The sequence below is a fragment of the Pomacea canaliculata genome, linkage group LG2 (assembly GCF_003073045.1).
Source record: "Pomacea canaliculata isolate SZHN2017 linkage group LG2, ASM307304v1, whole genome shotgun sequence".
Classification (NCBI taxonomy): domain Eukaryota; kingdom Metazoa; phylum Mollusca; class Gastropoda; order Architaenioglossa; family Ampullariidae; genus Pomacea; species Pomacea canaliculata.
The window spans coordinates 17,042,422-17,067,058 of record NC_037591.1 but is presented as its reverse complement, the minus strand read 5'-3'; the positions used below and the strand labels follow the sequence as shown (position 1 = coordinate 17,067,058).

Here is a 24,637-nt window from a genome sequence, read left to right as displayed (position 1 = left end):
AGCTCCGGGTCGCAGTCGTGGACTCCACGATAAGGCGAGCCTCGAAGTTTGTCCATAATACTTTTATCTCCTGCCACACCCTGGGGCATCTGGTTGGTGTGGATTTGATTGATTGTGTGTGTGTTTGTGTGAAGAGCCAGACATTCCTGTTGTGGTCTCCCAGAGCGGTCGTTCTACCTTCAGTCAGAAAATCACATTTTTCGAGTACCGAAATTAGAAATGATGACATCCTTAGGTATTTCCCGTCATGAATTCCAGTGTATGGCTGTATTGTAATAATCATAGACGTATACATATATTGCAAGTATAGTACATCTCTGTTGAGAAAACAAATAAACAAACAAAATATACAAACTTGGAGATGGAACCTCCAAAGGATCGAGTAAATTAATGAAAAATCGAGAAAAATATGTACACCTCTTATTTACAAACTCTTTTTACCCGACAAGTGACAGCAGCAGGATGTCTTCGTGAACGAATAGTTTAGAAAGAAACGACCAGGGAATAAAAAAAAGGTAGAAATGGGTACCAAGGGGAAAAGGAAGAAAGACCTTTAGAAAGACAGACTAGCACAATGAAAAAGACATTAATAATTCTGAAATGAGTAAATGAATAACAATGACTAACAAATTTAGGGAAAATCGATCATTTCTTTAAATGTCCCGTTACTGAACTATTTCAGTAAAATTGAGAAACAGTGACAAAACGAAGGGATAACTTAATGATCAAGGAAACCAGAACGAATAAAGAAGAGAGAATTTGAAGAATTCATAAAGAGCCAATGAGAAGCTAAGAGAAGCCACTCCCTTATCGCACTGCCTTTCAATATTCACACAGAAGGAAGTTGTAGGAAGGATCTGATTGCCAGACCATCCCAGAACACGCGAGGACAATGACTAGGTCCTAGACTAGTATATATATATTCGATTGAAACCCTCCCTCCACCACCACAAAATTGTGAAGTTCAGTAGAATTCGAAATGGAATCAGGGTTTGCGAACAAGAATAAAAATGATTTTATGTAGATACATAGCGAATGCGTATACCTCTTGAGCTGCACGGTAGAACTTTTTGTGTCTGTCTTTGGAACGAAAAAAAAAAAACTTCTAAGCAACATTCTTTCTGTGGAAGATAACGGACCCAGAAGAACAGTTACGTCTCTACAGGCTGTGTTGACACAATATCAATAAACGTGGAGACAGCTTTGATGACAAAGATTATGAATATACACAAAGATAACGTTTTGGTTCAATTTTGTCAGTTGAGAAAAAAAAAAATCCAGACGATTCCTGCTGTTGTCAGCATTGACGGGGGATTTGGGGGGATGGGTTAAACCCGCGAATGCACCTTTCCAGGGAACTGATTGTAATATCGCGGAGCAAATGCATTCAGGGTGTTGTAGATAGCAGTAAAAAACGAGCTCCCACAGGACTTTAATAAAACATACCACTTTAAATCCAGTTCACGTGTTTCCTTTTATTTTTAAAACCATTTGTGTTATGACTATATGAGAAAGTTGTGGTGATGCAGGAAGAGCGGGTGAGCCTGAAAGCCCTTGGTTTGTGTTCGTAACCTAAAGTCCGTTTACCACGTACATTGTAAGCTGTGCTCAGGCTTTATTCACCATGTGCAGAATTGAGGCACGAATTTGAAATGTAAAATATTGTATTGTTGTCACCAAAAATGATTTTAGGTGAAAGGTATATGTTAGATTACTCTGAAGTAACTCTTTAACAAAAACGATCAGGAAAAAATGTCAAATATAAAAGTAAATCTAAAAGTATATTTATGCTTGGTAGTTTACTCATAACCAACAGGCAACATAAAATTAAGATAAACAGCAAGAAGAGACGATACTTGAAAAATAAAATGTTAAATAATATGTTAAATATTAGATAAATTATTTTATTAATATGGAACACTATAGAAGAAGAAATATGATAATAAATGTAAGAGTAAATATAAACAATCAGCCAAGCTGTTTGAAGGAAAGTAAAATAAAAACACAATTAAAGTGATATAAAATACCTAATCATACACATTTCTCCTTATGTTTTTTTTTTTATACTTTTTTTCTCTCTCTTTCTGTCTCTTTCTCAGCCGACCGGTAGTGTAGTGGTTAAAACACTCATTTTTCACTGATGCAGCGAGATGTAACCTCGGGTTGAGGTCTTGTCTAGGGACACTGTTTCTGACTCTTCTTTTTTTTCAGATACTCTTGTTTCCTTTCCCTCATAGTGTGAAATGAGCTGTAGAAAGTGGAAACACTATCCTGCCCAACCAACCGTTCTCTCTCTCTCTCTCTCACACACACACACTCCAAAACACACACACACACACGTCAGCATGTGCACACACATACACACACACACAAACTTGCCAATAACTTTGCGACTAGTGGTGTCAGGTGCCCGGATGTGCGTGTGGTTTTGATCGTCAAAAATCTCGCATGACTCAGAGTGTGTGCAGGTGTATAAATTAAAATTTAAAAAAACTTTTATCTAGCTGTTTATGAACTACCTTTCTAGGAACCGAACAAGTAGGAGGCCTCAATACCTTTTCATATGCAGGAGGAAGTTTTGTCGAAATTCCGATTTCAACACGATTTCAGTCAGATAAATGGCTGTGGAACCTTGGACCCCATTAACGCAGGGTGATGACACTGAGCTGAAGATCAAATATCATTATTTCCTTATCTATGTTGCATACTTTCCACCATCTTATACATTGCGGTGCTACTAAAGGGTCGTGAGGCACTCTTTTACCTGAGTTGTGCCGATCGTCCACTTACTGGGTGTCCTGTACAAACAAGAACTTCGTTTTTCTTCTCACAGACATTTGATTATTAATGTGATCGTCAATTTACAAGATCCATAAGTTTCAAAGGGGCTGTCACTATTCATAAATGAATTTTTTCTGTGGAGTATAACACTTTACCTGTTATGAGCAGTTTTTTTAAGCACAAGTCGTGATTCTATCAGCCCACCCGATTTTAAGACTGCTGGTGCGTGTAGCTAACAGAAAATGACAGGGTGGGCACACATTGTGGTGAAGGTTTTATGTGATTCAACACTTACTATGTGTTGAGCAACTACACTTTATGGGGCAGGATATAGTTTCTGCTTATGTAAAAGCTGGCAAAATCTTCTGAATATAAATGTTGATTCAAAATATATCTTTCTAATTTCTTTATCTGTTTGTCATCCATTTCTCTCTCTCTCTCTCTCTGTCAAATGCGATAAACGTTGTGGCATTATGAGAGTTAAAAAACCCCTTTTCTCGCATCGTACATCGACTGCAGCACTTGTGTAGATGGCGCCTCTCTGTTTCCTGAATAAGACAAACATTTTTCTTACCCAGGGCTCAGACATATTCGTGAAGCATGTTTACCCAGAATGTTACCCTCCCCGACCTGGGTAAATCGGCTAACCAGAGATAGTAGCTAGAACCCCGTTTTCATGAACTTTGTAATCGTTTTAAAGCTGCTATTTTATCGGGGGTGTCCACTTCCGACAATTTTCTCCCACCCAGGGTGGTAACTGATTTAGTTTAACTGAAGCTATCTTTTCTTTATAATCGAGATTGTGCCTTCCCTCCCCCTTCACCTTCCATTGCTCATTTGCTTCCGAATGAAAATAAATTAATATTTTTCTAACACTTGCTCAAGCAACATCATTTGGTAGGAATGAATGTTCGACTTCCCACAGCTTCTCTTTAATTTGTTTGTTTGTTTGTTTGTTTTTCCGTTGTCATTTTCAAGCTTCACTCCTTAACCCCACAACGCGTGCACAGTGACACTCTTTGTCAGCAGTTGGTTAGATAACTTCACTCCTCAGTGGCTCTTTCATCAAGAGAATTTAATCAGGCCTCGTATGCAGGAAATCCCAACTGGACTATCGTCTCGATAGCTCGAGAAAATTCTGATGCCGGGGCATGAGTAAATTGCCAATGTCCATGAATACTAGCCAAGGAGTATTAGAGGGCTGCAAATAAATAAGTAAATAAATAAATAAATAAAAAGAAAAAGGTCGAAAAGTAGATAAAGTGACAAAAATGAAAGTTTAAAAGAGCTTGAAGCCCCGGGTATAGAAGTAGTTTAAAAATTAAACTTAAATTAAATATAGTTAATTAAACAATCAGAATATTTAAACTGTAGCTCTCTAATCGCTTTAGCTAAGTAAACTTACTCGTTTGCCAATTATCTATGTTCGAAGCTTCAAATCAGACCTCATCCCAATCCCTTTCATAAATAATCAAGAGTATTGTTTTGCCACTCAGGTCTTCACGCATGCACTTAGTTCACGTGTTTGCCATCGTGTCATCTGTTATGCTCCTTCTTTGGTTGGCTGTTGGTTTGTTTGTATTCTTTCTTCTGTTTTCTGAGGTACATTGACAAATGCATTTAGAGGAACAGCTGACTGTCCCCTTGTCCTTTGTCAAATCTTAGTCATCTGAATGGAATAAGACAAAGCAGTTAATGACTTTCTACTTGATGTTTGTGGTGATCTACATTATATACCCAAAGACAAATTAGGTGCAGAATAGTTGCACTGCCTAGTTGCACTCAAATCACCTATTTATATCTCCAGGAAAGTGCAAAACCACTGACTGAAGAGAAGGTTATATGCAAATGGAATATACCAATTAAAGTACGTACCTAGTACAGAGCGCAACAAAATAAGTATAATTCACCAGGGGCTAGGGAAGAGAAGAAAGGGAAGACAAGCAAACAACTGACGAGAAATTTATGGATAAAAAAATCAGACTGGCAAGAACCAAATGACTTTACAAAGCAAATGGTTTATTAGGGGAGTCCTCGTGGACATTGTGAAGTTGATGGCTGAATGTTATCTGTGTCCACAAAAAGCCACGAAGTGTTGCTTCGGGCATCACAGTGATGTCAGGTGAGTAGTAATTGTCTTTATCGCTGTAAACTGTTTCCGCCGAGAAGCTAGCTTTGTGACTCACCTGTGTGGGTCAAAGCGTCCTAGATAATGTCCGCCACAGGCGTGTTGCAGTTTTGCTAAGTAATAATATTTGTTAAAGAAACCATCAGCTTTTGTGAGCGCATTTTCATAATGCGTATGTTTGTATTTGGGGAAAGTTTGTTGTGAAGATCGAATGACGCTTTATTTACCAACTTTCAAAGCAACAACCATGCTGAACTAAATCGGTGAGTCTAGGGGTGCGTCTGCAAACAACTTTGGGTATCTTGACTAAAATATCAACTTGTCTGTCAGTTTGACGGGGAATGATCTGAATGGCATCAGGTAAAAGCTTCATACAATAATCTGCCTAAACAGGTAAAAGGGCGTTGATACTATCTACAGGTTTATTATATCGTTTTAGAAGAGATTTCTTCCCTGTACGTACACTTTATTTCATTGTTAAAATAAGTTTTTAGAAAGCTGATTTCCCGAGACATCCTGTTTATTATTTTTTTAATGGGGTGGAGTGCGGGAAAGGAAAATTTAATGTCTTTAAATACACTCTCTACCATTCCCTAGCTCCCTTATTCCCTCTTCCAGTTAATAGCTTGCATTTCTGTAGTTGCATGATATTTTCTTTAGCTAGGTGTTAGCCTTATCTCATTTAAATACAAATATAATTTGTACGGGCGTAGCCAGCCAGACCGATGTAAGAAACAGCCTGACAAATAGGTAAGCAGACAGAGACAAAGAGAAGTTACACGTAATAACACGAACATAACAAATAAAATGGTTTTCTTCTGCTTTCATCAGCTGCTTTGATATACCTGTAAGAAAAATCCGACTCTGCTGACTGGATCACGAGGCACACATCCATGACAGCCCCTCCCCTCGTCCGGCTTTTGTCACCTGACAGCCCAACAAGAAACCTCTATCTGTCAGATTCATGGTCATGAATAAATTCCCTGTATATTTATAGCCGGGTATAAAACATGTGGCTCGGGTAGATACAGCCAGTTCGTGATAGTGGGGTGGCGAAGGAACTGGCCGACGAGCAGAATTATCAACTGCGCCCGAGCGTCGTGACGTTCCGCCCAGACCCTGTCCTGTTCGCTTCTCCGCATCCTCGGCAAACCTGCCGTTTGGTAGACTACAAACAAGACTATTATATTTCTTTCTCACGAAAAATACTTTCGTCGCTTGTTTGTCAGACATAAGTCAACCGCCTTCTTGTGCGTGATGAAAGAACCACAGAACACTTGGCGTTGTTCCCTCTCTCCCGCCGTGTCTATCTTTCGTATTATTTCCGATGTTTCTCATATTTCGTAACGTAGTGTCGTCTTAATGGACGGTCAGTCTGTGTAAAATGTTGCCAGAAACTGACGGGAAATTTAAGATGCGTTTGATCCCCTGGGTTACAACTTTGGAACTCACGTCTATGCTTTGCGTATCATATACTACGTATTCGTGATCGCCACGTTCTGTTAGTACACAAAATACTGATATTTCTAACATTTACGATGATTTTTTTTTCTGTTAATAGAAAAAAATTGTTCAGACTTTGGCCCTCCTTATGTATCTTGGAAATTCCTTCAAAACATCGACCTGCATGTTATGGTCGTCTGCTGTCGAGCTGTAACTTGTGACCTGTGACCTGAATCGCGGCGACGCATTTTTGACACTTTTGAGACGCAAAACGATTTTCATGACTGGTGCTCGAAATTTCCTGTAATCTCACTTGCACAAAGGGAGATCCCCACCCTACATTTTTTTTAAATCACTAACTTTGTTAAAAGACCTCAGCAGAAGTGCTATTGATATTAAGAATTTCTTTTTAAATTGTCCTCCCCTCTCACCTCCCGCCCCTTCCATCGACTAAGTTGGATGTCAGAAATTTACAATATACAAACGACTAACCAAAACATTAATTTACAAAAATGGAAAGTTGCCTGTAGCTGGCTATTTTATGTCAGTGGGATAAAGGGTCTTTATTCAGGGTATCCTTGGATCTTTACTGTACCAGTTTCTAAAGCTGCCAGTCGATAGCGAAGCTCTAAGAGAGATAACAAGCAGTTTCGTACAAGTATTTTATCGTGTGGAGTTGTGCCCCTTAATATAGACGACCTTATGTCGGACTCCAGTAGTTGGCTCTCCAGTCCCGTGGCAGTATTCTGTGGCCATTTTAACTCTGTCACATGGGAATATTATGTAACCATGTACACTAGTGTAGACTTGTTACCTTAGGAAAGCTCTATATTGAGGTAAATAATAACTTTCTGCATCTTTTTATGGGATGTGCTTTGTCTTGAAACCAATCCCCACTAATATTGTTTCTAGTAAAATTTTCAATGTGAAGCTCTATACCTTTCAACTAATGGGAATGTTTCTTTACATTACAACTGATTTCTATCATTTTCTAGACAAAAACGCTAGACTATGTAGCAAAAATAACTTTATTTACATGCCTCTTACACATGCATTAATGATACACCATGTAAGTTATGCAAATCAGCTAGGTATATCATGCACAAATGTCTCAAACACTTGCAAAAAAAAAAAACCCAAACCAAAACAAACCCCAAACAAAACAAACAAAAATGTTCCGTTTACATGAAATTTTGCAGAGAACAGACCCTCTTGGAAAACTTTCATGTTCTTTTCTTTGGGAAAAAAACAACTCTGAGGCAAATTCCTTTTTTTAAATCTTTAAAAATCTATATAAAGAAAAAGCTTAACAAGCCATAACACAAAATTACTATTAGCAACAGATTTGGTTTGATATTAATCTCCTTTCACCACATCGTTTCATGAAAGCTCTACCCAATCAACCCAAAAGACAGCATTCCTGTTTAAAGATAAGTAGAATATAATGTTAATGAAACTGCAGTTCTCATTTTGACATGCTCTTTACATGCTTTTTCATTACAGTGGTTTATTCCTATCAAATTCACAAAAGCTGCATAAAAAAAATGATAACATTGTCACATTCTGGCTATCACAAATACAAATTTTTACTCTTCCAATGATCTCAATGGATGCACAATTTAACGGATTGAAATAGAATTTGATAGCTTTCATTACGTCCAGTCTCTTAGAAATATTAAATATCGTCTAACCAGGGAGCTGGATCTCCTGAGAAATTCTCTCCCGCAGCAAACTGTTCACTGTGTTGTGACAATCCTCCAGATCTTTACGCTTCCATCATCACTACAAGAGGCCAAGAGATCTGCTACAGGGTTCCAAGAGACAGAATTAACATCTTGGGTGTGTGCCTGTCTCACAGATGCCACCAAGTCAAAAGTGGGTGCATTTTTATCCGAGCATTCATTTTCACGAAATATTCGAATATAATTGTCACCATCAGCTGTGACAATGTCTCCTGTCCTGTGATTCCAATCAATGGCATATATAGCTCTGTTATGATAGCCACCCAAAGTGCACACACACTTCCACACTGGTTCATTATCTTTGGTAGCAATACCCTCTGGGTTACCTGGGAGATACTCCTGCCAAATCTTCACAGTTTTGTCATCTGAACATGAAGCTAACCGACTACCTGTCTTGTCAAAGGCTATGCTCCACACCGTTGAAGTGTGTGATTTCAATGTTGTAAAGCAGCACCAGTCATCATTATCTTCCTTAAACATCTGAAAACATAAAAGCGCACACTTAGTCTGCATGACCTCTAAAAATACTTTGTTTTCCAGACAAAACTTGCAAGACCACAGCAATCACAGTTGGCAAACTTAATCTGATTCATACGCACTGTTAAAAGTATTCCTAACTGACTAAAATACTAAAAAATATGCAGCAATGTGTCAGAATATATAGCAGACACAGAAAAAACTGTTTTGGATGGTGCATGCAGGGATTCAGAAATGTGCCCAGTGACTAACTTTGGAACAGTTATGTTGGCTGAGCACTGACAAACACAAAACACAAAACTAAAGCCTAACAGATGACATGCTTCTAAAGGATCTACACTTCTCTTCAAAGAATAAAATAATTTTAGGCATCAACAGCAAAATAAAAGTTGGGAGTTGGGGAGAGAAGAAAGCCCCCTTGCAATGGCAGAAGCCTGAATAGGAAATGGGGAGAAAGGATAGCCAGAAGAAACAAACCACAACAGAAACTGCCAATGATTGCTTATTGTTACACAAAGGAAACACTTAATGCAACACTTTTCTGTCAGCATTATCACACAATAAGATATGCCCAAAAATTGCTCTCCTATGACTTCCATTGTGTTTACCTTGATTGTGTCATCATAACTGCATGAAGCTAACAATTCCTTGGTTGGGTGCCATCGCACTTGCTTGACATCCTGCACATGGGCTGATAAAACACTTGCACATTCATATTCTTCTGTGTCATTCACTGCATAAAACAGACATAAAAATCCACAGATCATCAAAGGGAATGAAAATAAAAGCTATTTACTATTTTAATAAATTTGTTTCCCTTGAAGAAAAAAAATCAATTACCAAAATTTATTATACAATGCCCAGCACATAACAGCCCCTTGTAAAGGATAAATACATACAAAATTTACAATGCCAATCATTACTGCTTTGTGAATCATTCTCTATTCACCTTCCCAAATCCAGACACTTTTGTCTCGACTGCAAGTGGCCAGGAGACTTCCAGAACTTGACCAGGATACACTCTTGACCTCGTTTTCATGACCTTCAAGTGTTGCAATGCACTCAAACTCCCCACCTTTTCTGCTCCAAATAGATGTTGTGGCATCAAAGCTGGCACTGGCTAAGTAATTACCACATGGAGACCAGCAAACAGCACGGACCGTACGCGCATGTGCATCAGCTAATACTGACTTGCAAACCCATTTGTCGCCTTCTTGTGCCCAAATGCGAACAACCTTGTCGCTGCCTGCTGACGCTAAGAGTGTTCCAGAAGGATTCCAGGCAACTCCCCAAGCAACCTCTTCATGACCTGGCAGTGAACACACCTCTTTTATTTCCATCATCCTGAAAAAAATCATCAAAAACGATGGAAGAACATTCACCGGTATTCATAAGAATACATAAAGCGGGACATAAATACTATCAAGTCTTTATCACTATCAAAGCAACTTTCATCATAGCTCTGAAACTGAGAACCTGGATTTACAATAAGTCTAAATTTACAAGCATGCATCTAAACATAAAATCTGCCTTTACAAATGTACAAAATTTTTAATTCACTTTGAAGTCTCTCATTTAAGACAAAACTGTACTACTTTTGAAGTGTGATACGCTTCTGACATGAAAACTAACAAATTTAGATATGGACACACGTGAAAATACTTCTCTTACAGAAGCCAGAATAAATTAAAGTCCTTTGTTTGGCAATCACTGAACAGTAAAATGGAATAGGTTAAGTTTCCTAACCCATAAACTGCAGAAGCAGTGAGCACAAATAGTTGATGGTGTCTAGAGCATGGCAATCTATGCCTAGGTGAGTGGATGTGTTAACTGACACGAATATAGTACAAACTCACAATTTCCACCACAAACAACACAAAACTGCAAACACCTTGTCTCATATATGCTTCATTTTCCAGCTGTTATTTTTCTGCCTTATAAAAATTCATTTGACTCTGACTTGAGTTAACATTTTACTTTACTTATTGTTTTCTTTGTTTGCACAACACTATACTATACAGACCTGATAAAATCCACGGAACAAATTTGACAGGATAGGGCCAGGTGTGATGCATCAATAGCTAAAGGATCTTCAAATTTTAGTCAAAGCTCAGGCCTAATTTTAATAATGCAAAAAGACTAAAATATCCCAATCACCTTATTAGACACACAATTCCATGCCCCTCACTTCCTGTTCAATCTATTCCTCCACTTCTCTCTGATCACTCCGGTCATGCTAGACACCTAAGTTCCGTGTATAACTCAGACATGTGCAATCTCAGTACTCAAGAAATTAAATGATCTTGTTGCACTTTCATTCAAAATAAGTTCCTTTGGGAGTAAAACATCATGCACCAAATTTGCTTTCTTTTTGTAATCTACTACAGCAGCTTCTTTCTAAACATTTTATCTCTGACAAGAACACACAAATCATTATCCAACCTTAACATCAACATGCAGTAAAATAACACTGGATTCCAACTGTACGCCACAACTTTTAGAATACAAACACCACCCTGCTTATTTTATAGATCTGTCCTGCACGACAACCAATATGTAAGTTAAGTGTACCCTTTGCTGCTGGTTCCCTCCAGTCAAATTTGTTGTAAATCCAAACCTACTGTCTAAATAATATGATGAGATTCTTTCTGAGTTTTTGTGTGTGTGTTTTTTTTTTTTTTTTTTTTGGCTTACCGCAGATAAACTTGTGCTGGATAACAGAAGACTGCAATGAGTGAATCGGGAGCTGTGCAAAACTGTCTTCTACCTGTATCAGAAGTGACTGAAAAAAAAAAAGAACAAGTGAGGTCAAATAAAAAGAATGGATTGCCACTCAACAAAATGAAAATGAATTTAATTGATTTGAAACACCTCAATATGCATTTTGTACAATATCCAGTGTGATAACCGCAAAAATGTACGCTGGTAATTAGAGTAATCACTTTATCTGTCTGCACCTCAAGGATTTTGTTAATTATTTTGTGAATCAGAAACACAAATCAATTACTGATTGTCATCACCCACAAACGCAATATCGACATGCACATACCTAAGCACAAAAATAGACGCCTTCAGTTCCGAATATGTCTAGTATCAAATGTAGTTTGTATTACTCAAATTAAAAACAAATACATAGCGAATTTGTATAAGTCCTGTTAATTGGGAGAGCGCTCGTACACTAATGTTTCTGGGTCAACCTTCACCTTGGCTTTTGACACACCTAAGGTATTTAGAGCACGTGGTCCAACATCCGTCGTATGAATATATCTACATTCCTATCAAAATATTTTAGGACGAAGAAAGGCAAGTTATTTTAAGCTGACAGCAACACAAGGACTGCGTGTCTTATATAACTTACTGGAATGCTTTTGATACCAGCGCGAACACTGGACACTGTCACAAAACGTCAACACTGCGCATGAATATTCAAGCAGCCCTTACCCCAACAACTGAAATAGATCTTTAAGCTTTGAACAACGTCAAATATTTAATTATTAAGTTTTATGGCTAACTCTACCACATACATACCTTGAGAAAAATAATATATGAATGATGGTTAGCGCTTGTGTGCGGATGTACACTTTGTGGAATGGGTGCAAGTAGGAACAACTTCCGGGGAACTTGGTGTCCATAGAAGGAAAGCATCGTCTGTTCTATGACTTTAATCTGTTGATTATTTTTGCTAGCTACTGTCAGTTTACATTCGATCATGGCAGGAAAACTGAAGAAGGTTGTTGATGAGTGCCGAGATTCAAATAATCCTGAGCTTGATCTTGGCGATCGGGGCATAGTCAACATGGTAGAGGTACCAGGACTGAGTAAGTCACTAAACTTTTAAGTTTTGACAGTAAAGATTTTGTGATAGGCAAATAATGTTACAATTCTTATGAAGTTTAATTTCAAGTACACTAGTGTGGGTAAAGTTTTGTACTTGACCACTGACATCAATAAATATTATTGCAATATGAGGAATAATAGGGAGCAATAATAGCGATGAATAATCATTGTTTACCATCCAAAATATGCTAAAGGTTTTTAAATCCTAATATATATTGACTCCACATTATGAGATCATATTGTGAGTTTTATCAACTAGCTGCAGAAAAAAACACACCAGCTTATGTGTGTTAATATTGATTCCCAGTGTCAACAAACAAGTACAAATTTGTCACTAACAATAACAGTATTTAATAACTAGTTATGACAAAATATCAACTTAATTGCAATGTGTCTTAATGTGACAAGACCTCCGACGTTAATTCCTTTATGTTTTCAGACCCAGACCTTTTTGCAAAGTGTTGTTTCATAATTTGGAGCTCTCTTAGTCTTACCTGCTTTATGTACATTTCTGCATGATGAGACTTCAAACTATTTCTCCATCATACCACCTGTTACCGGTATCCAAAAATGACAGAGCTTGTTAGAATATTAGCACTGCTTGGGTGATTTGCTTTTTTCCCATTAAACAATAGTACAATGATAAACAAATAACTTTACCAGCTTAATCTTCGTGTATTGCCATGTCTATTGACAGGAGTGACAAAACAGCATGTTCAGATTTTGTCATTTTTATGATCCTTCCACATAAATGCATTTAATATCTTGTTTCATTTTGTTGAGTTTAATCTGAATTCAGACAATCTGAAGATAGAAAATCACAAACTCAAAATTGGTTAACAAGTAGATCTACACTATATATAATGACATGTTTTACAAGAGTGAATTCAGGGCTTCTGCTTACGCAAAAAATTGCGTACAGTACGCATTAAAAGTTCGGAGGACCCCTTCAATTTTCGTCAATGGGGTCCCCTCCAAAGTTGGGCGAAGAACAGGGACCCCTTAAAAATCTGAAGAAGGGGTCCCTGGGACCCCAAAGAATTTAGCCTTAGCAGAAGCCCTGGTGAATTTATTCACAAATTTTATACTGAAGCTTCATAAGGTTTGTAAATTTTGGAAGTGACAAACATTACAGAAATATCTTATTTTCCAGTGGATTTGAAACACCTGACTCGACTGACACTGTGTCATAACAAAATAGCAAGTAAGTAATGTTTTGTTAAGATCATTCATCACATGGTATACCATTTCTGCCACTTGAAATACAAAGATGTGTGTTCCATTTATCATTTGATGTAGATTTTGGTAGATTATGCCATTGAATACATCTTCATTGGGTCAAGATATGGCATCATTCATTTCATTTAAACTATCCGCAAAAGCAAATCTCTTTTTAAAAACAAATAGGCTACATACTATTGCATACTTTTTTTTTTAAAGATCTAAACCAACAACTTGATTAATTAACATTCAATGATGATACTGTGAGCATTACTTTAGGGGCAAGCGAGCATTCTTTGAAAGGATGCATATATTTGCCATTATTTGGTTGGTTGGTTTATTACGAAAGGTGTGTTAGCTACCTGTCCACAGTTTTATGGTATATGAAATAAGCTAATTTCCTCAGAACCTCAGAAAGTATATATTTTTAGCATTTAGTTGTTTCATGAATTTGGGTGGGAGGTGGTGAAGCAAAAATAATGCATTTTCACAATATCTGCAAGATCTCTCTCAAGGGACATCATCCATGGCATCATTTCAAGTTCTTAGGAGGTTGTTTCCCCAGGATTTTATGAAGCATGATATTTTAAATATTATTTATTTAGAAGATTCTGAGATTGCAAGTGTGTGCATATGCACAAATCTGTGTGATTTTGGTAGAAAGCTAAAAGATCGATTTTTCATGGGATCACCAAGCAGATGTTTTTTCAGATCTATATTGGTTTCTTCTGGAATCTGAAAATGGGGTGAAAAATACTCAACATGATTTTGGGTACAAAATAGACTTGCATAATCCTGAGTAGTTCGTTCACCAAATAATCAGAAAATAAAGAAAGATTGACTTTTTCTATTACTGATGTGTTTACTGTCTGTTTTCCACTTCATGCTTAAAAGAGCAGTAACAAACTTGACTCCCACATATTTTGATTGTTAGATTGGCCCTTTGCTTTCTCATGCTGTACAACTTACAAATCCCATCCCCACTTGTTCTCTATAATGCATTTCTAGACAAGGGAATAGGGGGAGAGAGAAAAAGTGTTTATGATGTATGCCTGTGTATGTGTGTGTGTGCATATGAGCATATATGGATGCACTTTCACATGCTTGTGCATATCTGCTTTATTATTCAGGTCTTCCTGCCAGTGTGGCGAATTTTCTCAATCTGGAAATCCTCAACCTTTTTAACAATGTTCTTGAGGTAGGAGAACACAATAATTACAAAGCAAACCAAAAAAAAAACTCTTACATTTGTTTTCTGTGTGAGATAAGCATTTGTCAGTGCTCATGCTTAATATATCAAAATGAGGCTTATTTAATTACTTTGAGAGCAATTCATCGATTTTGCTCTGACATTAATGCAGTTCACTAATGTAAAACAACCAAGAGGAGACACCTACTAAAGAAACTGGATGGGCACAAGATTTTTCCCCAGTTTAGTGATCATTAGTAAATCTATCAGTGTAATACAATGAATGGGATTTTATCTCTTTCCTTTACCGTTGATTAAATGTTCTTTGAAAACCATTGTTACTCCATTGTCTTTGGCAGAGAGCTGTCAGAATGACATAGCTGTTTTTTTTTTTTGTTTTTTAAAAGCATGGGCATTCATCATTTTGGGCACTTGTGAATTTCACTGTCACATTTTAACTCTCCCTTCCCTCATAATGCAGGGACCCATTTCTGCTGGGCAGCAGCAGGGTGGGCAGACCCACTTGTACTTCACAGCTATGCATGCATATCACCAAATTTTTGTTTGTTACTGCCTTGATACAGAGATTCTGACTGCTTTATTAATTGTTGCCTTGCAGGTGCTGCAGAGTGGGAATTCTTTTTTTTTGGTATAAACTCTTTTCTCCCTTGACTCCTCTTTCCACAATGGACAGTCCCTTTAGTTACATCATACTATAAATAAGAATTACATTTTTTTGCTTTTGTTTTGACTGCAGGAGTTGCCCACTACACTCAGCTCTATGCCTAAACTGAGAATTTTAAATGTTGGGTAAGTTTTCTAAAACTGTTTACTCTAGAGTTGTTACACAGCATTTGTGAAGTTGCACTTCTGGTTGTTTTTGTTGTTTGTTTTTTTTTTTATTTCTTACACATCTCTATTTCTGGTCTTTTGCCTTATCACCTATGAACTTGTTCAAAACTTCTTTCTCACCACTTTCTGGAAATTGTATATCATCCTTAAAAGTGTTAATAGTATTTAAATTAATTAGGGATCGTGTTAGAGGTAAAAGTGTTCTTGAAAATATTGGGCTTTTTGTGTATACAAAAATATTTTCCACTGGGAAAATAAATTGAGACCTAGAAGAACTGTATGTGTATATTAGCAAGTGTATGCATCTTTAGATGGGAGACACATGTGCATCTATGCATTTACAAAAAATTTTCATTTACAGAAACAGAGGAATTAACACTAGAACTGTTTTTTTTTTTGACATTTTCTTTTGCAGAATGAACCGTCTAAACAGTTTGCCACGTGGATTTGGTGCCTGCCCACAACTTGAAGTTTTGGACTGCACCTATAATAACCTCAGTGAACATAGTTTGCCAGCAAATTTCTTCTGTTTAGGTGAGGAGTTCATGAGCTGTATGTAAAACATGCAGAGGCCTGTGTATGCAGCTTACTGTGTGTTACACATGAAAGAAGAAAAGAGTGTTTAGACCATAGAAAATTACACATAAAGCGCATTTTCCATACAGTCAAAACAACATATCCAATGTAAGTTCCTTTTATGAAAGTGCCACACTTTTGTAATCTTAATTTCAAGAATCAGTAATTTATGTTTCATGCAATTAAAGCAGCTGTTTTTTCCTGCTTCTTGTTTCATATTCCACTGAATGACCTTTCAGAATCCCTTAGTTGCAGCCAATTGAGCATACTTCTTTGAAATCGATAGCTGTTCCTTCTTGTTTTTCACAAAAATTCACTGCATTTATTATTAGAAATGAGCATAGCAAATACTTTATTGCTTTTTATCTTTTTTGGTGTGCAGACACTCTTAGAGCCCTTTACATGGGAGATAATGATTTTGAATACATCCCTCCTGAAATAGGACGTTTGAAAAATCTGCAGATTGTGAGTAAAACACTGCTTTTTAATAATGTCACCCACCAGTGCATTATGAAAACCTAGCATATCATATTATATATATATATGTCTAAAAACAAGCACAAGAGTGATAAATTATTAGTTGTGTTTTGTGTGTAGTTTGATGCATTAACTAATGGCACTGTTAATCTGAAAGAAAGGTATTTGGCTTGTGGCTCAGTTTAATGTACTCTTATGTTTCTAATATTTTATGTCAAAATTTAGTTGATGCATCAATATTTGATAGATTTGTTGTGGGAAAGGTAGAGACCAACGTTTTTATATTTTTTCACCTCTGCTTTGGCCATATGAATTCATTTTTTTTGGTGAAAAAGTACATAAACACACACAATTAATTGATTCCTTTGCAACCAGATACTGCAATCACATATTATTAAAAATGTTGGTATCTATCATTTAAGCCCATTTCAGTAAGCTCATTTGCCTGTTCCTTTAAGATAATATTTAAGTGACAATTGTTTTATGTATGCGTTGTATGTTGACATGTATTGGAATATATTTTAGACAAAAATGTTAATGTGTCATTTTATTAAATTTATTTAGATGCTTGACAAAATAAATATTATATTTTAGAAACCTACATTCTTGAAGAAACTTTAACATTTTCTTTGCAGTAACTGATTCAGTCATTTCACTTTGAACATTTCGATCTAATTAGTTGTATAGCCTTCAGGCACTTGACTTAGAAGCCGTGGAATTCCTGTGTGTAATCAAAGTTTGGAGCTACTCTCCAGCTTTGTTGCCACCTTTTTTGGTGTCCATATAGAAGCATTGCTCGAGGCACATAGCTCTCACGTGCCTTTATGATCCGATTTCTCTGTTAGCCATTCAGCTGTTTACTTTATTGTAACTCAATGCTGCTAGGCAAACCTGAGCAGATAAGATGGTTTTCTTTTGCCTTGCAGCTGTGTTTCCGTGAAAATGACCTTGTGGCTCTTCCTAAGGATGTAGGAGAACTGGTTCGACTAAGAGAGCTGCACATTCAGGGCAACAGACTGACTGTTCTCCCTCCTGAGCTGGGTCAGTGATTCCTCTATGATGTTTTGGTATAACATTTTATATGCGATTGTTTCTATCAACACAGCTTTCCTGAACTTTGTACTTTTTTGTGGATGTCATTATATGTGTGTGAGTGCATAGTCATAACCTTAGTTTAAGCCCACCATCTGATTGTGATAACTGAAAAACCATTGACAGGTGACTGAAATCTGCATTCAGGATTGATGGAGAGGTGGAAGGGGGAAATCTGGGTTCAAAAACTCATCTTAGGCTCACTGCTTATTCTCTGTATATAGCACCCGCCTATTGGATTGGATTAATTTCTTTAATATAGCCTTAGTTGCTGGCTTAGCATAAAACATAAATCAGTCTGTGTTACACATTGTAATTTGAGCATATATTATATAAAGGTTTTTAGCTGTATTCAGCATCACTCCAACTGATTTGTTTTGCATGTACAATTAGAAAATTTATTCATAAATTTGTGTTTGCATGTCGAAAAATACACATACATGCTCTTTTACAGGCAATCTGGACCTTGTCGGTACAAAGCAGGTTTTCAAAGCAGACAATAATCCCTGGGTAGCTCCAATTGCTGATCAGTTCCAAGTGGGCATCTCCCATGTCTTTGACTATATCCGCTCTGACACATACAAATTGTAAGGCAACTCTTTCAATTATTGTTATTACATACTTTTATTTAACTCACTGCATGATTTTTCACCCACTTTCCATTGTCCTAGGTGTCAGAAATTTTCACCAGTTACTTATTTCCAATGACAATACAATATTAAATCATTTCCAACAGTCCACAAATAGTAAAATAAAAAAAAAATTATTTGCACAAAAATTTACAGGCCAAATTAGGGAAGGTAGGTAATTCAGCCTATAAGAAAGGAATAAAGTCACAAAGGAAATAAAAAAAAAAAATCAATGAAATTCATAAAGATTAACAAGTTGAAAATAAATAAATAAAAAAAAATTTTAAAGCACACTTTTATTTGAAATGTACTGGAAAGGATGAAATAATTTTTTTCTTCTATCTTGGGATTTTCTTTAAAAAATCTAACTTAAAATATAAACGTGTAATGGGACACTCTTGCAACTTGGAACACTCCAATTTTTTTTTTATTTTAAGTTATGTGTATTAAAGAAAATCCTGAGACCTGAAGAAAAAAAATCATTCTATCTATTTTAGCACATTTCAAATAAAAGTGTGTTTAAAGTTTTATTGATTTAGTTTTTGTTTGTTTGTTTGGATTGTGTGGGTGTGATTTTTTATGAACTTGTGTGCACAACTTTAAAACCTTCTTTTGTTACTTTCAGTCTGTATGGGCGTCATATTACTGCAAATGCAGCACTCCCACCAAAGACAAATGACAAGTCAAGGAAGATTAGCCGAATCTGTAAATAAATTTCAGGACAACTGGTTTGATGTTTCAAAGTTATGTGCCCTTATTCACTCAACAAGAACCATTATGGTGCCATTCATTGACAAGAGCTAGTCTATAGGCTTGACCTAATGATGTAGAATTTCAAACCACACTTGATATGTATATGTGCTTTTGAAGCACACTTTGCCGTATTTCATCATACGTTGGTGCTAATGCTCATTCTTTGAGTGGTGCTTCTGTCCATTTTGTATTAATGCTTTATAGATTTTTTTTCCACATGACAACTCTTTATTGACGAGGGTAACACACACACACAAAAAAAGAAACAAAGGTTTTGTTCATTTACGTATAGTCCTAGATCAAAGAGGAAAATAATATCAGATTATTAGAAAAAAACAAAGCTTTCAATAAAAAAAATACTGCTTTGTAGATCGTGTAATAATTTTGCAGGTACAAATGATAATGCATGCAGAGACTCATGCATGGTTTTTTAAAACAAAGTTTCAGCATGTCTGCTGAGAAAATGCCTCATTTCTTCATAGAGCCAGATTATCGTTGGTGGATTTCATACCATAAAGAAATCATCTGCAAACTACAGTGTAGTAGATGCAATGATTTTATGAAAAGGGAGGGTATAGTACTGTAGTCAATAAATATTATCCACTTACACCCACTTTTGCAGAATATAAAAAGAGAAATATGGTCTGTACTGTTAGGCTTGAATAAGCACAAAGGGAATTTAGATGCTAACATTTGATAGTATGGCATAAAAATGTGGTTATGGATGTAGGATATCACAAAGCACCAGGACTATTCAGTAGTTTCTCATACAATTAGCTAAAGTATTAAAAGAACAGTGGGGATAGTAATAGGGGATAGTAAGAGGGTTGATATGTGTATAGATACATTCGTGCACTGTTACATTTACATACACACATGGAAAGAGAAACATACAGCCATAACCATACTTTTAAGATTGTGATGATGTCATCGTTGTTATAGGATTTTTTTTTGATAGTACTAGATGCTAGACATGTAACTAGATGTAACAGCTCTTGGGTTTCAGATCAAGGAACATGCTTATTTAACTTTGACTTCTTCTGTGACTCTAATTTCATTAGACTTCTCTACATGTGATTTGTCTGTTGACATATATAGAATTGGAATATAGTTCTCTAGATCTGACCTTTTAATTCTCAGAATATTGTTTGCATTTATCCCGCATAAATTTGTAATGTAATAGACTTCTTAGTATGGTCTTTTTATATATGAGCTGAATGTAAATAGTATTTATATCTAGTGCAATATCTCAACATATGATAAAGTGTTTGTGATAGAGTTGCATCAAAGTGAAAGAGAGTGCTACAACTATGGTGTACATCTAAAGACATTTTCTAAAGTAAATCTTTAAAGGTGGTCTTTTAAAGCAGTTAGATTTAAAATTTTTTTTATCACATGGACTATTTTGTCTTTGCATCAATGACAGTCACCACGCAGATGAAATGTCCTAATGCTGTTATTTTCAAGCATTTGGAAAAGACATTTGACTTTGATTTCAAAATTAAGTATTACATGACCAAGTTCAGCATTTGCAGGACTTATTCTGTTTCATAAGTTTGCTATTGCTTTTAAATTCTGTCACTGACCAATTAATATTTTGAAGGCCTGCAAGTAAATATGTTACCTCATCTTTGATGAAGTAAAGTTTCTACCATCTACTATTACAGTATAGTGCAGTATATGAAGATGTTGGAATAGAGTTGAGCTCTAGTACACTTGTTGATGGTTATTTATCACAATTCTGGAGCTGTGGATGATCCTGACCGCAGGCAGTAGCTTTTGCATGCTTGGAACAGCCTGCTAGTCACTGACCATTTATCATGATGCGGCGAGTTGATCATAAACAACCAGAGCCCTGTGCTTCTCTAACAGAATATTACAAAAAAATATGCAGATGCATTTCTTTTTGTCAAGAGGAGGACATGATATAAGCACTTGCTGATACTGTTCATGCTACTGTTTGAAATACTTTATGAGTCAACAGACTTCTATGCCTGAATATACAACTGTTAATCTATAGTGTATTACTTTTTTATGTTAACCAAACAAAATGGTATGAAAATATTTATGTGTATAATTATAACATAGTATCTTAATAAACTTCTTGTACTATAATTTTAACAGGAATTTTGTTGTAGACGAAAGGTTATGCACATAGAATGAATAGATATGCAAGTGAGTGTTCCAACGGACACATTTCATAATTGTTCACAATATCACTATTTTAAGCCCTACTTAGTTTAATATTTTTTTATTTCAAGCTGAAATGCTCAAGCATATTATCTTCATTACATGATCATCAACATTTGTAAATATTTGTGTGGTTATTGTAACATGTTATGTCACTATTTTATTGTTAGTTAAGCCAAATGTGACATCTGTGTATTCTTGGGTATACTACATTCTGTCATCATTGTGAATATTTGTACCTGCGACATCTTGTAGCATTAGGGTTCACTGTCTTTCCTCTGTAATATCAAGAAATGACAATGATTGTATCATCATCTCTAGCCACTGGAAATCATACTCGTATTGTATAGAAATGTACAAAGGTATATTTATAGGTGTTCATATCCATGTTTCTGAGCTTGATCACATTAGGACAGATGATTTTTATGACTATAGAGGCATTTTAGAGAAAAAATCTTGTCTGATGGTTAATACAATATGTTCCTCTCATACCAGAGTATAGGAGCTTCATGATAAATTTGTGCATTTCCTCAGACTGAGAAATACCTCCTAATTTAGTTCTACGCATTATCAGAGAGCCACATTTTATGCTGAAGAACTTTCCCTGAAATATAAACATATGATTGTAACCATGTTAATTTTCACTAGTGCCCGAGGCAGGAAGCTTCCAGAAAGATTAGTAAAGTGAGTTCCCAGTAGTTTCAATCATTCCAAGTTGTAGTCAGTCCAGCACCACTTAACCAAAACAACGGCTTTGTGCAAAGCACTACTACCATGGAAACAAGAGCTGGCAGAGGGGATGCGATTGTGTGGGAGTAGAAGCGAACGTGTGAGAGTATTGGGGAAGGGAATAGACAGGTATTACAACGTGCGTGAGTCGAGGAGGGGGTGAGGACGGGTGGAAGACGGGAAGTGGGGGTCGGTTTACAGTGCGAGCCACGAACCGCTGCTGATGAAGTTTTTCTGGCTAATGGATGGTGTCAGCTTGTTCTCTGAGTAACTGAGCATTACAATAGTGGCACCTTTACGACACCTGCACACGGCATCACACCAACGCTACCTACGCGCGCGAGCACTCGCATACCACGCACGTGCAGGCAGGCATATACGCACCCAGACTTAGTGCAGCATCTTGAACACATCTGGATCTCTTGTTCTATTTTACCTTACAAGTTTCAACAACTTTTGAACATTCTATGAAATAAACGATTGAATACTTCCCTTCTGTCGCAAGCATACACACAGAAAATATTTTTAGTGTAAGAAGAGATCGGATCAGAGCTAAAAAGTAACAAAGCTCTGGAAGCTACATACGTGGTATGTAAACGGTCTGTCACGGCGCCTAAAGAACCTTTGCTTACAGGAAATAACGGTTGTGATACATCTTCATGAGTATGGAAGATGTTTGGCAGGTGACAAGCTAGACTCAGCTTTAGTTTGTCAGGCATCTGCATTCTCGATAATTTTTGTCTTTTTTTTTTTTTTTTTATAGGGCTGCATCGGATTTGGTTTATCTATGAGTTGATACAATTTTAAGACAATTATCCCATTTTCTCTACCTTGGCTAAATATTGGGGAGGTTTCATCAGTCTCAGTTTACTACATTGAGGGTTGTTTCTAACGAAGACGGCATCAGAAATTGTACTTGGTGTGAACGTCCGACGTACCCCAACCCATTACACAGGTTTTCATTTTTACTCTATTGAAAGGTTGAGCTTTCCGAGGGCATAAAAGTACTTTGCGCTGAGTCCCACTGTGGTAAATGGCTTCTATGGCATATCGCAGCTTGGTTGTTTCCGGCCATGGTGGTGTCCTATCGTTTCTCGTAGGTGCAGATGAGGGCATGCAGCATCTTCTCTCACTACCCATCTGCTGCATGACCTTTCCTTCATGCGTTTCATCGCCCAGATGCCAAGTCTTTGTGTACTGACCGCAGGAGCGCCTGCCTGAGAAGCCTCCATTAAATGGGTCATTAAGTGTACCATTTGAAAAATGGGCTAGGGAAAAAACAACTGCTTAAACAATTGTGCGTGACCAGATTTCCAACATAAAACGGCTTCCAGCTGCTTCTTTTCTATCAAACTGTCTAAAATGGGTTAATGTGGCTTTCAAAAGATCAGCTGACTGAAAAAAAGTCTCCGAGAAAGTGTTTTTACAAGTGTTTTTTTCTTTCCCCGTTGGTAAAGAAATATTTCATCTGGGTTTTTTTTTTCTATTTTGTTTTTAAAGTGGCCTCTGGGCCATACACCAAATAGTCCTCAGGATATATGTTTTGTTCTCAGCTGCATGCTTTAGGCCATTCATTATCTGGGTTTCATATTCAACGTCAGGATTTAATTCATGTCTGGATGAATGAAGGCGCAACGAATTCTTGAGAATTAATAATGAATATGACTATCAATCTACTGCCTGTAGTCTCTCTCTTCACTGGAGTGTGAAAGTCAACTTCACCGCTTTAAAAAAATCTTTAAGGAACAACTCGTATGCTCCGCTGAAATGCAGTGTTATATATCCACCTTCTGGGCATTTAAAACATCTTTAACAGCTCATATCGCCATTGGAGTGCCATATGTCTCATATATCAACTTCTGGGGATTAAAAAAATTCTTAAGGAAGAATTCTTGTCGACACACGAGTACAATAGACATTATATATATCAACTTCTGTGCTTTAACAAAACTCATGCATAAAATTTAACAAAAAAGTTCATTCACAGGGTTGAGGAGCTATTTCATGCTCTGTATGCTGTTCCTGTGTGGTTACTGCCGGCGATTTTGTTGGAAATAACCCCAGCAGGCAGACTGGCAACAGATTATAGTGATGTCCAACAGGTCTGAATACTGTCTGTCCCTGGTGCTGAAGAGAATGATAATGCCAGAGACAGTATTGGTGACGACGGCAATAATTTAGTTACTAATAATTCTACAATTTCGCAAAAACTTCCCGTGATATATTCCCTAAGGAGGAAATCCCATCAACCAAATAGTACCATCTGCACGCTCAGCTTAGCCTGCAAACATTTAGCTACCAAAGCACGGGACATCAGGATCAAGACCGACAGACGGGGGAAAGTGTCAAGAGGTCACCTTCTTAGGGTCAGAAAACTTGTCTTCACAGTTAATCGTGTCAAGGGAGTACTTTCTGACTGCGCAATCACTCTGGAACAAATGTAAGTGGTGACGTCATCAACACGCCTACAGGGGAAAATCTCCGTATCCGTCGAGGGCGGGTGCAAAGTCACGTGGGTGGC

At 36.9% G+C, this 24,637-nt stretch overlaps 2 protein-coding genes across 5 annotated transcripts; one reads left to right on the top strand and one right to left on the bottom strand.

The window, feature by feature from the left end:
* Nucleotides 1-7,362: 7,362 nt before the first annotated feature.
* LOC112558400 (probable cytosolic iron-sulfur protein assembly protein CIAO1 homolog) lies at nt 7,363-12,170 on the bottom strand. Of its 4 annotated transcripts, none has more exons than XM_025228890.1 (5): nt 12,100-12,170; nt 11,266-11,353; nt 9,521-9,915; nt 9,180-9,304; nt 7,363-8,574 (listed from the first exon to the last, which is right to left on the bottom strand). In XM_025228890.1, exons 3-5 carry the CDS (start codon nt 9,912-9,914, stop codon nt 8,089-8,091), a joined length of 1,005 nt encoding a protein of 334 aa, XP_025084675.1. In that variant the 5' UTR covers nt 9,915; nt 11,266-11,353; nt 12,100-12,170; the 3' UTR covers nt 7,363-8,088. The 4 variants fall into 4 exon arrangements, with proteins under 4 accessions (XP_025084675.1, XP_025084674.1, XP_025084677.1 ...); XM_025228889.1 differs by lacking the exon at nt 12,100-12,170 and adding an exon at nt 11,930-12,061; XM_025228892.1 differs by lacking the exon at nt 12,100-12,170 and adding an exon at nt 11,775-11,793.
* Nucleotides 12,161-21,315, top strand: LOC112558401 (ras suppressor protein 1-like). Its single transcript, XM_025228893.1, has 9 exons — nt 12,161-12,389; nt 13,562-13,612; nt 14,760-14,827; nt 15,576-15,628; nt 16,086-16,204; nt 16,629-16,711; nt 17,650-17,764; nt 18,270-18,402; nt 19,070-21,315. Exons 1-9 carry the CDS (start codon nt 12,281-12,283, stop codon nt 19,155-19,157), a joined length of 819 nt encoding a protein of 272 aa, XP_025084678.1. The 5' UTR covers nt 12,161-12,280; the 3' UTR covers nt 19,158-21,315.
* Nucleotides 21,316-24,637: the final 3,322 nt, after the last annotated feature.

Coding starts and splice junctions, on each gene's coding strand:
- LOC112558401 (XM_025228893.1), top strand. CDS start 12,281: ATGGCAGGAAAACTGAAGAAGGTTGTTGATGAGTGCCGAGATTCAAAT. Junction 13,613..14,759: donor GTGTCATAACAAAATAGCAA/GTAAGTAATGTT, acceptor TTTATTATTCAG/GTCTTCCTGCCAGTGTGGCG. Junction 14,828..15,575: donor TTTTTAACAATGTTCTTGAG/GTAGGAGAACAC, acceptor TTTTGACTGCAG/GAGTTGCCCACTACACTCAG.
- LOC112558400 (XM_025228890.1), bottom strand. CDS start 9,914: ATGATGGAAATAAAAGAGGTGTGTTCACTGCCAGGTCATGAAGAGGTT. Junction 9,305..9,520: donor AAGTGTCTGGATTTGGGAAG/GTGAATAGAGAA, acceptor TGTTTTATGCAG/TGAATGACACAGAAGAATAT. Junction 8,575..9,179: donor GTTATGATGACACAATCAAG/GTAAACACAATG, acceptor TTATGTTTTCAG/ATGTTTAAGGAAGATAATGA.